Source organism: Anser brachyrhynchus (genome assembly GCF_964034855.1).
Source record: "Anser brachyrhynchus genome assembly, chromosome: 15".
Classification (NCBI taxonomy): domain Eukaryota; kingdom Metazoa; phylum Chordata; class Aves; order Anseriformes; family Anatidae; genus Anser; species Anser brachyrhynchus.
Genome location: NC_137733.1, coordinates 7,925,839 through 7,941,799, shown reverse-complemented (window position 1 = coordinate 7,941,799; position 15,961 = coordinate 7,925,839). Strand labels below are relative to the sequence as shown.

General features: G+C 35.2%; 1 protein-coding gene across 3 annotated transcripts in view; it reads left to right on the top strand.

The window, feature by feature from the left end:
- The window catches only part of SNX29 (sorting nexin 29), a 138,790-nt gene that overhangs the window by 106,422 nt on the left and 16,407 nt on the right, over positions 1-15,961 (top strand). The window contains exon 21 of one of the 3 annotated variants that reach the window (XM_080557311.1): positions 12,220-12,247. The exons of the other annotated variants lie outside the window; for them this stretch is intronic. Coding sequence (XP_080413437.1) covers positions 12,220-12,232 — 13 coding nt within the window. The 3' untranslated portion in view covers positions 12,233-12,247. Of the gene's footprint in view, positions 1-12,219; positions 12,248-15,961 lie in introns of those variants that run through there. 3 annotated transcript variants of the gene reach the window in all.

Here is a 15,961-nt window from a genome sequence, read left to right as displayed (position 1 = left end):
CCCTTGTGGCATTAGATCTGTCTATTAGGAAGTAAAGAAATATATAAAATAATAAAAAAAAGTGGTCTTAAAGAGATTCTTCTCATTGTGAAATCAAATGACCACACTTCAGTGAAAATGAAAAATCTGATAAAGGTTCTGTCTGATTAGGAATCCTATTGACAGAAATTACAAGCCTAGTTTTAATTAATCACTTTAAGTCTCATCTCCTTCCTAGAATACAATGATGGTGAACACAAAACAAAATTAATATCTTTAAAACTGAAACCACTGATTATTAAGTACTGGATGAAATAAGCAAAATGGTTTTTTGTTGTGAGTTGTTCCTTTGGGGTTTTTCCCCAGCTTGAGTGCAGTAATTTCATACAATTGGGCACAGGTCTGATGAGGCAAAACATTTTAATTGATCTGTATGAAATAGCTTGCTACTGTTACAAAGAAATAATTTTATTTTGAAGCTCAGATACAGTTAACAGTTTGCAGTAAAATGATTTAAATCAGCTTGCTAGCAGTTCTCTTCATTGTTGTATGAAATGCTAGTGGTTAATCAAAGAAATGTAATTGGTTTTGATTCCTTATCTGTGAACTGTCATTAATGTACTCTTTCTGATATCAGTCTTATTTGTAATCTTGGTTTGTATATTTTTTTCAGTTTTAATGGTGCATTAGCTCAGTCACAGGTTTGGTCAAATAATTTCCTTTATAGTCCACTTTTATGTCTCAATGTAAATAAGAGATTCTGTCTCTGCTAATTTGTCTGTTTACATGCTGAATGACACATTCTTTTTAATAATAAAATTGACATTGTAACTTAAATTTTTGAGTCCCTGCAGAGCAAAACCTAAATCAAGAATTGGCACTGCTGAATTAGGTTGCCGCATCTGCTAGCTGATGAAGCCCTGTCTGTTGATACTTAAATTTAACTTTATTTGTGCTCATGTTTGGTATGTTACAGATAAATAAAACTTGTTATAACAAGTACACTTGTGTTTTAATCACATTTTTATCAGTCTCTCTGAAAATATCACACACGTTAGATCTTTGTAAATGCATATATTATATAAGAATATATATATATCTTTGGAATCAAGTGTCACAATTCCTTACACATGTAATTAAGTCTTTAAGGTAAAATTATTAAGCATAAAAAATTGTAATAGGCTATATGATTTCAAGTATGTAAAAAGCTGTAAGAAGTTTTAAAAACAAACTCAGCAGAACGTTGTAGTGTTTCATTTTTCTTTTTGAGTGGCTTCTGTATCAAATGTCCTTATTTTTCAGAAGGTGAAGGTTTTCCTCCTGTTATCCTCATAATAAGCACAAATTGAAATAGAAGAAATGTAAGAAAAAGCTTTTACAGTAAAAAGAAAAAAAAAAAGTGCTGTAAGAGGTTGCCCAGAGAAGTCGTCGACACTGCATCCTTGGAGATATTCAAGACCTGATAGAACACAGTGCTGGGCAAGCTGCTCTAGGTGACACTACTTATCCAGGGGCATGGGCTAGGAGACCTCCAGAAGTACTTAAATCGTCTGTAAGTCTGTGATTCCCAAAATCTCAGCCTGCTATTTTAACTTGATTTGTGTTTTATATAAACACTGCACAAAGAAGAGTTAGCTAAATAAACAGCTGGCCAAACAGATGTTACATATGAACAAAGAAAAATCTAAAGGGCATGAAACTACTAAAACACATACTAGGCCTTTTAGCTGTGCAATGCTATTCAAATAAGAATAGTGCCACTTGGTTGACTCTTTTGCTTTTGCAATGCATATGTTTGTATTAAAACATATGCACGAAAGGTGTAGATAACAATTTTGTGAGTATTTTCATAGATCAGCTGTGCCAAGTATTTACGTTTTATCTAATTTTCTAGGCTACAGCTACATGTTAAGAGTTTCTAGATGGCTATATTTCTTTGTTCTTCTGAGCTACAGTGTTGGACACTTGTTCTGTCCTGGTAGTTGCTCAAACATATGCTTTAAAGAAAAGAGAACTAACTCAGTAAATTATCAGAAAACAAAGACTAGAGTAGGTCCTTACAAACTGTTGACTGTGTGATGTTTGAACACCAGAGCAGTCATCAGTTCTCAATGATTATTAGAAGATTATAATGTTCAAAAAATATGTTGTCTTCATTTCATTGGATGACATTATGTATTTAATAGCAAAATCTGTGTTCCTTGCTTGTTTTGTGTTGGTTGTCTTTAAATCACCTGTCTTTCAAGCTAAGTTGTCGAAAATTCACAATTTCTACTCTTCCTTCTCGTTTTGTAAATGCTTCCTCCTTTTTGGAAGGTAAAGTTCTGAAAAGAACGGTAGAGTGATCCTGGGTACGAATTGTCAGGTGAACTTCCGTACCAAACAGTCTGCCACTTAGAGCAAAGAAGTTGCCCTGTAAATGTTCCTATATAATTTATTTAGCACTGGACAGTGTGGGAAGTCAAGTATCAGGTTTTGGTCTTGCAGGCTGCAAAGTTCAAATAATGTGGAAGAATAATGTTTTCTTTGTGGTTTGAGGAATTTGTCTTATTGGGTTTCTTATCTTTATTTCACTTAGAACTGTCAGAGTGTCATCGCCATTGAGAGCATTTAAATTGGTATACTGAAGGTATGAGAGAGAAAAAGTTACCTGCTATACAATACCGCTGCTAGTGTTAAAATGTTGCTTTCAAGCATAAAAGGTTCCTACAGATAATGAATCTGAGTTGAAATTGAAAATTCCCATTTTCAAAGTTACTTTCAAAATATTTTGTCTGTCAGTTATATTTCATTCAGTACCTTTGTCTCTCAAGAGAGGTTAGTTTATTATACAGCAGATATGGGCACTGTTTAAGTGTTTTAAGTTTAAGGAACTTAAGGAACTTAATTTGCCTTAAGTTTAAGAGAATTTAGGTATGTTTTCCGTTTGCAGGACTTTAAATCTCAATCTCAAGTAAGGTGAAAAATATCTTTTGCAATCTTATCTGGTTATGCCATGTTCCAATGTTCTCTCCCTTGCTTTATGATTTATAGGAAATCAGTTTTATAGCTACTGAGAGGTTTCTGAAGTATTACAATTATTTTCTCCCTTTATGACTTTCTTAGCTGGACTGATAATAATATATTTATAGCAGCAGTAAAGCTCTTAATTAACTAGTCTTTCTGGATGAAAAGCTACAAAAGATGATCCTATGAGAAAGCAAAATAATTGTAAGCTGTGTTTCTGTATCATGTAAGTAAAATAGTAGAAATGGTAGTTAATACAGAGTCTATGCATTTAATGATAGGAATCCCTTCTCTTAAGTGAATTCCGGACTGTCTATATGTAACCTAACTAAACGAAAGCCTACACACATGTGTACAAATACATCAACCTAGCAGTGAAGTTTTCGTTTTATGATTTTATTTTGCAGAAAAAGTTAGCTTGGATTTCAGGTATTGATATAACTATGGGAGTGATGAGTAGTCACTGAGGTGACGTAGTTAGGATACATGGCATTGCTGCATCAGTTGTGTGTGGGGGGATAACAGGGTATTACTTCAGTTGCATAAGTGATTTGGGAAATACTAGTAGCATGATTCTATTTTGGAATTTTGTTTTGCTCATTCTGTAGCACATGTTCAGTCTGCAGTTGCAGCCAGAAAGTTCTTGGGGCATTTGGTAATGAGACAGCAAAATGTCCTGTCCGTGGAATTCACGCTATATGCAGCCCCAGTGTTCTGCTGGTGGTGCAGGTGTTTATCTGTTAAACAGTAACATTCAAAAGCAAATAATTAAACCTTGAAACACTGCAAAACAATATCAGTGTGAAGTAAGGAAGTTTAAAATGCAATTCTGAATAGATTAATTTCTCAAAAAAAAAAAAGAGTTGGTAATGGCATGACACTTATTAAAGCTATTGTACATATATGTGGCTTCTAATAGAGTAAATGACAGTATTCACGTAATAGGTTCTAAACTGCTGTGGCCAGTGGCCAAATTTTTACCCGACTACATCCTTTGAAGTCCAGCCTGTGTTACCAGCTTGGCACTGAATGAGTTCAGTATCTCTTTAGCAAATCTCAGGTATGTTCTGTAACAGTAAGCGAGCACTCTGATAAAGAGGAATATAATTTACATGAACAAACTGGGAATAGCATTTGCTTAAATATGTGACTTTAATTAGTAAAGCACCTCATAATAACTGAAACGTGGTAATGAAGCTAATTTATTGCCATGTTAATTGATTGATCTAGTCATCAAACTATGTAGAGACATTACACAATATTTATCTTTCAATAGAACTGTTGCCAAGCAGTGATGATTGTTGAAATAAAAATATCCTAGATATCTAAAATTTTATTACCATGCTGAGATAATGCAGGAAGTTCTACTGCAAAAAGGTACTATTCTTTTGTGGATGTTTCAGTGACAATTGACAATTAAAATACTTGGAGTCGATTGTTTTTAGAAAGCTATAGTTGTCTAACTGTGTTCTTGCTTTCTGCATTCCTTACTTTGTAACTGATGTTTGTCTTTTAATCCCTAAAAACTTGTGAGGCTTGACATCAGGAAAAAAAATAAAAAGTATCAAAACTCTGCTTCTGATCTAAGGGAAACATGAAGTAGGGCAAAAATTGTTTGGTCCAAGTATATCAAAATTTGTACTTTCATCTCTTTTCCTTCTGTAAGAGTTAAGATTAGAAAATAGTATTATGATATTATATATTCTTTTATTTTTTTGTTTTGGCGCATATCAGCATTGACGACATGCATTACATGGCATTCTACAAATGCATTAAAATTTCCTTTCCCTTCTCAAAGTAGTTAAGAGGGTTTGATAATGTTAGAGGAAAAAGAGGAAGGACAAAATATATTGGGAGGAGTAGAAACAGTGATAAAGAGGGTGCACATATAAGCAGGGAGAGAGAAACAAAGTGCTTGAAGTTGAAAGAAGAGAGGCTGCACAAAGTAAGGAAGCGCTGAGAAAACCTGGTACTTGAGGGTTCCTAGAAGCATTTGGGTTTATAAAGATAGCTATTTTTAATGCAAACAAATGAAGATGTTACAGATGTAATCCTTGATTTTTACAAATGATGACTTGAAAAACACGTACAGTTTTTTCACAGCAGTTTAAAAAAGAAAAAAAAAGTTTTGTGGCACCCTCTGGGTGCTTAGAGGAAGTGGAAAATTCTATCTGGGGTTTGACATCATGTGAAACAAAACTTGGATCCTGGCTCCAACGTATAGGACACTCAAAACTTGAATAGTCATTGAAAAAGTGTGTCAAGGCTTTGTCAGATAGCATTTTTTGCAATTCTGCTATGCTTTTCCACATGACAAACAATTGTTCTGCATCCTCCTAGTTGATTCAGACCTAAGATTTGCAAAATTACTTCTTAATTCCTTTTTATTAACTGTAGTTAGTCTTGAATTTTCTAATTATTAAAGCTAACATCTGTAGTTTGAGCTAGAAAAAGTCAATTACCTGTGGAAGTTGATTTCCCCTGCAAACTATAATATAGTTTTATTCTACTGTGTGAAAAAAGTGCAAGGGATTTAAGGAAGCTATGGTTAAGTTCAGGTCCATTATTGACGAAATCTTAGGTTACTTTAGAGACTTTTGTCAGCACACTTATGTCAGTTAGGAGTGTGTGCTTAGAAAATCCTTCAAACAGCTATGGAAGGTGCCACCTGTGCTGGGAAGAAGAATGCACCTGTACGAGCAGGAAATTTTGCTTGCTTTTGTTTTCTCTCTCTCGTGATCCTAAGGAGCAGTTTGCAGTAAGGGGATGCTGTTAAAAATATTTACAGAAAAGCTCCTTACTCTTATTTGCCATCAGAGCAATTGAAAATCCTAATTTGCATTCATGCCCCCTGCATTCCCCTTGCCAACCCCCTGTGGCCTGGGTTATTTTAGCTGTTTCAAGTTTCACAGAACTGACGTCTTCCCCATCAATCTTTTTTTCAATGTATGATTTTCTTTTGATAACCAGAGTTAACATGCGCATGTTTCAGCCAAAGAGATTGCAGTCTACGCTGCCCTAATTTTGGGACAATTATCATAGCAATACCATTAGCAGCGTTCATGGTCTTCAAACAGTTGTTGTAGGTGGAGATGCATTCCAAGAACCTATTAGCTCTGAAAATACCTGCTGAGTTCAACTTGGTTCTGCAGTTTCTAGTTTTACAGAAGTTAGCAGTCAAATAACTACTCAGGAGAGCTTAAATGTCATTTTTTAATTGGGAAGAATAATATGCTTATTTACTGATGATTTGTGGAAGGTGCCTAGAATTATCAATGTGATCTATTTTGAATACAAATGCTATAATCATATACATTTCAGATCAAAATTTAGTCCAAGTGAAAGTTTAGAATATGTTTTCATATTCTAAAAATTGTTTTGATAGTTCATCTTTTTCTCAACTGTTAAATGAAAAAGGACTAGAAACTCTCCTCAGCTTTTTGTTCTTTATTCCTGTCAGCAGCATTTCTAGAGGCTGTATTTCTTCATCCAGCAGTTGGTCCTATTAAGAGAAATTAGCCAGCAGTTCCAAATGTAAATAGATTTTATTCAGATGAAAAAATCTGCTCCGATGCATATCTCTCTTGGTCTCATTTTCTTGACTTTCCTGCTTTCACTTGCACTTCCTCTCTATTTCACTTTTAAGGCAATCCTCAGCAGAAGCCTATCAGTATTCAGAGTACAATTGAAATAATTTTCTCCCCTGGATTATGGGTAATGTTGAAAGTATTACAGAAACACATCCTTCTAAACTCACCCTACTGAAATATCTCAGTGTTATCTTGTTCCAGGACTAAGACAACTCAAAAAATGTTTAGCTTGATATAATGCACAATAAAACTGCTATGTCATCCTGCAGCTCCATAACACTGAGAGGTTTCATGTATTGTATTTATTGTCTTCATTATTGAGTCTTGCCATAAAGGAAAAAAAAATCAACTTGACTTTCAAATACCGTGACTTATACTGGTTAACATCTCCATAAGGACAGTGAGACTTGCTCTTGCAAAGTTCATTCCTATGAATTGTTTGACAGGCCTCAAAAATAGGTGTTAATGAGTGTATTTCCATCAAGTAGATTTTGGTCTTTTTTTTTGGTGTGTCTTCAGAGTGACCTCTACAGTGCAGTGCCTCTGCAAGGAATAACGTCTTGTGTGCTGGACTAGAAGTGAATGCTCTTCAGTCAGCACTAGAAGCATTTGACGGCTTCTGATCTTTTACAGTTGCCTCTGAATAAAGTAGGAAATCTTTTTTAATGCTGCCTGAGAAAACAGACAATGTTAAAACAGGCAATGCTGACATTTTTTTGGGAAAATGTTGAAACGTATGAGGGAGAGGTTGTAGTATGGTGTTTCCTTCACATGTGTAGAAACGTACAAGAAATGCTCTCCATTTCATCGTTTAAAAATGTGTGGAGCAAGAATTTCAAGCAAGTAGACTGACAGTAGCAGCCATAAAGGACTCGTGTATTGCTGTTCAGACCTAACAAGTATAGATCTGTTTCCTTTATAAACACTCAACGCTCAGAACTGTGTTCTGAAATAAATGCAGATTATGTTGAACAAAGGCATGTTCAATGGTACAGCAAATTTAAGGGCTCTACAAAGAGCTTTTAAATGTGCTGTACGTTTTCTGATGGGTCTATTTCCATTCCCTTTTGCAGATAATAAAAAAGGCTCTAGGAGAAATTCAAAATGCCAAATTGCCTACCATGAAAATATAAAATCATCAATTCACTTAGTATTTCTTAATTTAACACCGCTATAACATGCAAATACAGTTTAATGTCTCTTCTGTCACTCTTGATTACTCTTGGCTCCTAGTTTGTACAAGATAATTATTTTACAGACCCTTTTTCCTTAGAGTAGGAAACTCAGGTCAAGATGGGAAGTTGCTCAGTTTAACTAAGGAGCCGTGTGGATCAAGATGCTTTTGAATGTTTTTTTGATTTGGCCCCAGGAGTTGTGCCATCACTTCCCATCCTTTTTCCTCCTGGTTATAACAACAGGACTTCTAGCGAAAGATCATTCTGAGAGAAGAGCCATCGTTGTCAAGAACATTTGTTTCTTCCTTCTCTTCTCGCTCTTTTACTGCCTGCAAATAACCTCAGTCAGTCTTTGGTAATAGGGAGGTTTCCTGATCTATGCAGTTTCTCTCCGTAAGTTTTAACTTGTAGCAATGCAAGAAGAGGTTGAGATTTTTCTCCAAGAACATGCAACCAGTTCAAGTTGTGTCATCACAGCAGTGAGCCGGTTTCCTTGGTGACAAGTCCAGTGCATGTCCCCGTTAAAAAGTGAATGCTTCATATATTCAGGCATTTGTGTTGCAGCAGGTGTTTCTGAAATTGGTAGCAAAGAATGGGCTCTATAACCAGTTAAGAAAGTTGCAATTTTGAGGCTGGGCGGAAAAGAGAGAATGCATTTATTCTCATTTTCACTCTGCAGTCAAGATAAAATTAAACCAGAAAAGAGACCTTCAAAAATACTCATCTCTGCCATCCCTGTTTTTCTATCTTAAAATTCTCAGTTCTTAGTTTAAATTCACATTTCTGTCAATAAGGAAGTAATTGTAAGGCCGAGTACTCAGAAGTACAGGTTAACTTACAGCAATAAAATCAAATCTTTAATATGTTTCACAGGGAAAACAAAATAGCTCAGATTGTAAATCATCTTCAGTAAAAAAAAATAGTTCGAAGACCTATCAATACATTTGAGCACCAGTTCTTGATATCCAACCTTGAGTAATCACAGCTAGGAAAAATGTTGTGGAATAGGAAAGGAATTGTTTGTGTCTCACTTCTGCAAGTGACTGTGACTCATAAGTGTCCATCACCTTCACTGTGTTTGACAATTATTGCTTCTGCGGCATGTGAATTTTTTTGGGAAAGCAGTTTTTCTGCTTCCTCTGGCTGGAAAGTTTAGTCCTTTCTTGAAGGTCAGGGTTTGTTTTTATTTTTCCTCAGTTCCAGTGGCAGCAGTGACAAAAGAGCTATTCTCCTTTGAGGTCCATTAAAACAAACAAACAAAAACAAACAAACAAAAACAAAACAACAACAAAAAACCACAACAATGCAATTAGTTGTTCATTTTCTCTGCTGAGATTTTTACAGCAAACATTAGCCCAATAAATGAGAAAAATGCAACGTAAGACTGTAAGCTGTAAAATGTAAGATAAAACTGTCATTAATTCCCAAATACATCTTAAATAGGTATGAAATCAATTTGTAGAGCAAGACAGGTATTTAAAATACAAGCAGAGATCACTTTTTTTGGTAGAAAGAGGTAACTAATAAGTTTTTAGACGTACAACCATTACACTGAGGAAAATATGTAAAGTCCTTTGCTGAGATCTATAGTTTTGGTTCTAAATGTGAATCAAACCATATTCTATAGCCCAGCAACAAAAATGAATCATTTGTATGAAAACGCTTATGTATTCCCCAAACTGGCAAGTATCTGCTAAGGCTTTGGTTAGTTAAGTTAATAGCTATTTCTAATTATAAACACAAAACCCAACTCCCATACCTCATTCATAAACAATAGATCCAATCTTCTTTAAAGGTCTTTGTCAAGTTCCAATCCTAGCTACAAAAAGCAGAATACTAGAAATACTGTCGTAATTGTCTACAGTATGTCAATGTATTGGCCTCGTTCTTGATAGCATGAAAATATTTTATTATGCAGTAAGGTATTAAATATTTTTTTTTCCAGCAATGTCAGCAGCCATCTAGAAATCTTTTCTTTATAAAGTGGCATGATATTCCAAAGTGAATAAAAGAATAATGTTCTTCTTGTCAGGCTGTAGTCATATAACTTTCCCTGCCGTTCAAGTATAGAATTAATGTATCTTTCTTGTAAGCATTGTGTTTTTGTACCAATATGCTCAATTTTTAATGTCTGTTAGTACTTGTTAATAAAATTAATTAATGACATATAGGAACAGAATTTAACACAAGAAGGTATCATAATATGTTAGGGTACACAGCAGTGTCTAGGCTGTAGTTTAATTTAACAACAGTGTATAAAAGCAGAGATTGCAAGTCCATTGTAAGAGTAGGTAGTTGTTCACAGGAGCAGTTCTGTTAATTGCAGGGATTTTTCCAGCAAGAACTTTCAGGAGGGGTTTTCAGCCTGACAAAGTATACCAGAAATGTCTTAAACTGTCAGCTTTCACAAAATATATTTTGAATGGTGGAATAAAAGTGTATCAAACAGCAGGGTTTCTTCCCAAAACTCTGAATGAGGTCACTGTGGTTGAAAACCTGAGAGAGTCAACAGGGAGCTGAGGTCTTTATTTCAATAAAGAAAACGTGAAATGAGGGCAGTAATAGGTGAATTGATTTGAAGGAGATAAGTCGATACGTAGGTTGTTAAATGCAGGAGCGAATTGGTTTAGATGGGGAGCTGTTGGACTGACTGACTTCTGGGCAACAGAGGTTTAGCTCAGCTAAGTAGTATCGACTGAGCATAAGAGTTTGATGAGAGGAGAATTAGGCATAATTAGAAGCAAACAGTAGATGGGGAAGTGTTGGGCAATAAAGTGTGTTGTGGCTGTTGATGTGAATTAATATAAAAAAACAACTGGAGAAGGTGGGGATTAAAAGAGTGAATTAGCAAAGTGAAAGTAACAGAGTCATGGGACTGTGTGACGCAGGTTGGAGTGAATGAAGGGAATATATGTTAAAATGCAGTGGGAAAGGAAGATGGTGGAAAAGAATGAAACATGGAGACAATCTCTCCTATGGGATTTGTTTTCCTTTACTGGAGTTTGCGCGCACACAGAAAAGAAGCCGTTTCATTTAAGTCATTGTGATTTGTTTCCATTTATTGGAAATGGCAGTGGTAGCTGAAATAACAGAGAAAAGGTTCACCGTAGGCACAGAATTTTTACTTCTCCATTATGTAGAAGGTATTTTATCTTTCCTTTGAAAATAAGCCTTGGTATGGGGAAAAAAAGATATATTGTCTATTCTGTTGTTTTGAAAGATTGTTGTTGAGTATAAAGATTCAACTCTGCCTCAGATCTTGGTATGCAAAGGTCTGGTGTAATAAATATTCTGCATTCAGTTGTTACCCCTTGTGTAGAGCAAATTAAATAATTATCAGGAAATGATTCCTCCTCTTCAGAAGTCTCACCTGCTCGGTGGTCATTCAGTGTGCCTATTCTCTGGCTGCTAATACAAAACTTTCTTTCTTCCTTTAATCCTCAGCCGTCTAAGCTCCAATTTTCTCCTTCTAATACCCTGAAAATATTTTCGAGAAGTGCCTTTTCTCTTCACCTAGCAAATAATTTTATTCCTTTTAAGTAAGGAGTGACAGGTGTGGTATTTTTATAAGGTTGCTGCTTTTTTTTTTTCCAGAACATTGGCTTATTACAGCCAGACCAAACAATATTCACTGATAGTGGCTAACATGGCTTAAGTCACATTTAAGTTTTATATCTATAGTTTGAACTTTTTCAATCATGTTAAACATACTCTGAATGTGCAAGCAGGGCTGAGTGTTAATGAAGATATAGCATCACCAAAACCATGTGACTAAAGCTAAGCTGATGAAGTGAATTTTATTCAGACAATTTGAAGTTCTTTTTAATATCTGTCTACCTCCAATGAATAAGATACCTTTGTATTCAAGTAAGAATTAAGATTTCTAAAACGTTACATTGCCATGCATATTTTAGGCTTCTCAGCAATCTTTCAGCATAAATCAGGACGTCTAGATGTAAAATTATTTTTTTTTTTTAGTTCTAGAAACTTAAAATATGCACAGGTAAATGTTTTGAATTGGAGTTGGATATTTATGCCTTCGTCTAAAGCAGCATAAGATGATTCAAACTATTTAAAAATGTTCTGCGTTAGTCTAATATTGCCTAGTCTTCTGTCATTTCTAACTACATTGTCTGCATACTTTTGAATCAGTTTTTGCTCGTGTAAGCATTCAATAGATTGTCTATTTATATCTTGATTTTCTTCCCCCATGCAACATCATACATACACTACTCATCCCATAATCTTAGAATCCGCATCCGTATTTCATCAGCGAGAAATTATTTTCTTGCACAGATCTAAAACTGTTTACTGGTATCAATATACTGTGGGTAAAAATAGAAACATAAATGTTCATGTGTGGGGCACAGACGCATCCTCACTAAATTAAATCTAGATGTTAATTTTATTATGATTTAAAGTACAAATGTTTGTAGTATTTGTGTCAGGCTATTGTGCTTATTGTCTAGGCTTAAGGTGTGAACTGTATGGAACTGTGTACAGGAAACTGGAACACTTACCTAGGTAAGCTAATCAGTAACTCTTTCAGATGCAGTATTATGCTTGATTCTGACTGTATTTGTACCTCTGATTCATGCTGGCATTCTGCTAGTCTTTTAGCTGTGTGCACCACTGAATCTATGCACGTTGTGTCGCTCAGCCAAGCTTGCCCAGAGCTTCAAAGTCTGCCTGTCAACTCAATTTACCAGTCTCTCTTTGTTAAATTAAGTATCATTGAGAGCTTGAGATAGGTGTATTCTCAGCTCAGCAGGCTCTGCAGTGAGGTAATACGCTATTTGTATTGTGTTTGTCTCCAGGTGGAAAGCCATAGTGTTATACTCAAACCTTGCATAAAATAAATGCATTTTATTTTTCATACAGAATGATAATTGAGAGCTGTGAAGTATAACCATGAAAATAGTATTAAAAAAAAAGGTACTTAAGACTGCTTTCCGTTAACTTTCTAGATTAATTACTGATTACTAATAGTTGTCAAATATGACATTTTAACTTTTTACATTTGAAAGAGGTTGAAGCCTCTACAGGATTGATAAAAACCTTTCTTGTAAGCCCATAGATCATATGTCTAGTTGAATAGCCAAGAAATCTTACAGCACAAATAATAATAATCAGTTCCATCTTTTTTTTTTGGTGTGTTCACTAACACATATACGTGATTTGTAAAGGGGGTTAAGTCTAATACTCTTGGCCCAAACTCATACATCCTTTGTTTGCGATTGTGTAGTTATTTCTTCATACAATGTAAATCAGTTTCTGGCATGATTACTTGAGTAGGAGTCTTAAAATACATATATATATATATGTGTGTGTGTGTGTATGTATGTATATATATTCTGTATATATATATATATATAAATGCTCCAAATATTCGTAATACAAAATAAAATCCTTTCATTATATGAATTTTCCTAAATTCTCTAGTAAACAAGATGAGATGTGTGCCTGTGGTAGCTTGACGCTGCATTTCCTGGCTGTCTTCTCTGTCCGTAACAGTTTGCCCTACTGTTCTACTGGAGCTGACTTTTCCAGAAGAGGGGAGCACAGAGGAATTTGCAACTCAAATAATCAATAGCTGAGAATACGCCAAAACTTTGAGAGTCAAGGAAGTGCAGATACATAGATGTTTTTGCTGTCCCTGCTGTATGATGGTGTGGGAGTTACTATGTTTTAAACTACCACAGCTGTATCTTTCTTTCCCTTTTCAATCAATCCTAAATATTATTAATGTTTTAAAATGGGCACAGAATTTCCGATATAAAAGGTCCACAAACATACAGAATATTCTGTTACATCCTAGTACATATTTTTACATAGCATCCAAGTCATCAAAGAGCAGCAAGCTGGCAAAAAAAATAATCAAATGGAATATTTTTACTTGATATAAAGATAATTTTTTCTCTGTATATATTTTTAAAATTTCTCAGCAGCCTAGAATACGCTGAATTGTCTCTATAGTGACAGTTACTAGAATGAATACATAGTGGTAAAAGTGGATGGTGTGTGATTCATTGCATGATAGTTCAGGACTGTTTCAGGTACATCACTGCTTTGTATGTCTGCTTATGTGCACCCTATGGGTATCTCTGATCCATTGGAACAATGTTCTTTTCACAAAATCTCCCCTTCCTGAGGCAATTTCGTGCCTGCTAACTACATTACCCCCTGCTTAGTACCATCTGATATCAGACTTCATGACAATTATAAACGTGATGCATTGATAGCCGCTTAATTATCCTTGTTCAACATGGTAGTTATATTGTCAAAGAATACAAGTTAAACAAGACCTCCCTGGCCCAAATCTGCATAAATCCTCAATAATGAACTTGTGTCTTTCAGAGTTCCTCTACAAAATCCTACTAGTCTGTAAAATTTATTCTACAGATGCACTTGAACTTGCTGATCTATAATTGCTTGTTAAGTTTCTCTTTATGGAGATTATTTTAAGAAAATTGCCAGCTTTAGATATTCACAGTCACATATCAGCATATGTAGCGGAAGATTGCATAACAGCTAGTTCAGGAGATATATTTTGGAGAACTCATAGGTAGGGGAAGGGAACCATCTGCAGGTCTCTTGCAGGAAATAAGTGTGCCACCATGAATTGTTTTGGAAACTAATCATATAAACATGTTGTTTTGTAAGAAGCCATCTGGTCAGTTATAGCAATCTATGTGCAAGTACAGATGGGTATGAGAGCTCTGGGATCCATAACCCTTAGTTACCATTCACGATCTTCACAACAATGCCTTAGTGCAGACCCCTTTCGATGATGTATTATTCCACTGTGTACAGCAAGAGATAGAATGCTCCAAAATCTGATCTCCTTTTTTGGAAAGGCAAAGTACTGGTAAAGCCCAGAAAATTTTAAGGAAGAGAAATTTTCCAAGTTATGTTCTCCATACAGCTGAGAGCAGATTTAGGGTAGGTAGTGTAGCACAAGGGCTTTTAGTAGATGGCACCATGTATTTCTTCATTGAACTTCTCGTATTCCGAATCACTTTTGGTGATTTTTTTTTAATTAGATTTTGAAATGTACAACTGAAGAGAGGAGTATTTATTTAAATATATGTTCACAGAATAAATAGAAATTGATTAATGAAACTGAAAAAAAAACCACACCAAATAATTTCTAACTTACTGTATCACTTATAGTATTAGGAAATCGCATATCATGCAACTGTGGCACTTCAGGAGGTTTTGGAAGCCATGCTGTTCTAACAAAGGATGAGGTGATTTCTAAGCCTTAATCTGTGCATTGAAAAGAACTGAAAGGTTTCTGACTGACTTCAATCAATCTGCGTGGCAAAACATATCACTTGAAACCATTCTGGTTGGGCCTGGATGACATGACCTAGACAGAACTCCATCTGGAAATCCATGAGAAGTTCAAATCTCTACTTATAAAAATAATCCCATTAACTATATTAAAGATGTGCAGACCTAAAGACTCACGAACCTGATAGAGCTGATCGTATAACTCCAGGGAAAAACAATAGGTTTGGCTTAAGTTCAGAGAAAGTGTGACTTGCTATTTTCAGCTTGAATTCTATTACGGAGAAGGTTGATGAGATATTTTCCAGTAATGCAGACCATCCAAAAATTCACTTTTGTTCCAGGGTTTTCTAAACAGTGGAGGAATGGAAGAAATCACAGACCAGTAAGTGTGTATTTGATATACAAAAGCAGCATTCTTTACTGAGAACATGATTTAGTGGATTTGTTGTTTAGGAACCAGAATCTGAGTAACATGACCTAACAAGTTAGCTGTATCTCCTTATAGTCAGGGCAACAGACCTGTGTTCTCTATTCAGTTCCCAAATACTCATTGTTTTATCTCTAAATTGTCTTTTTGATGCTTTCTGGAATTGAAAATGTTATTTTTTCAAGATATCCGATGCTGAAAAACAATGATCAAGTCTTGTAAGTCACTGCATGCTTTCATTTCCTGCTGATGAGAGTCACAGTAGGGCACAGCAAGCATCAGTCAAACACTGTTTGTATTCTGTAGTCTGAAGATCAGGCCTTGTGCAGAAGTAATCAATCACTCTAGATTAAGCAAAGGGCCCTTTTCATATTGGGTGGTTCTCTGTGACATTTGCAAACACTTTTTTGGCACAGGATGGCATTTGCAAACAGTTTTGGCGTAGTGCATTTATGGAATCCATTCTCAGGAATATCGCAAGCTAAGCT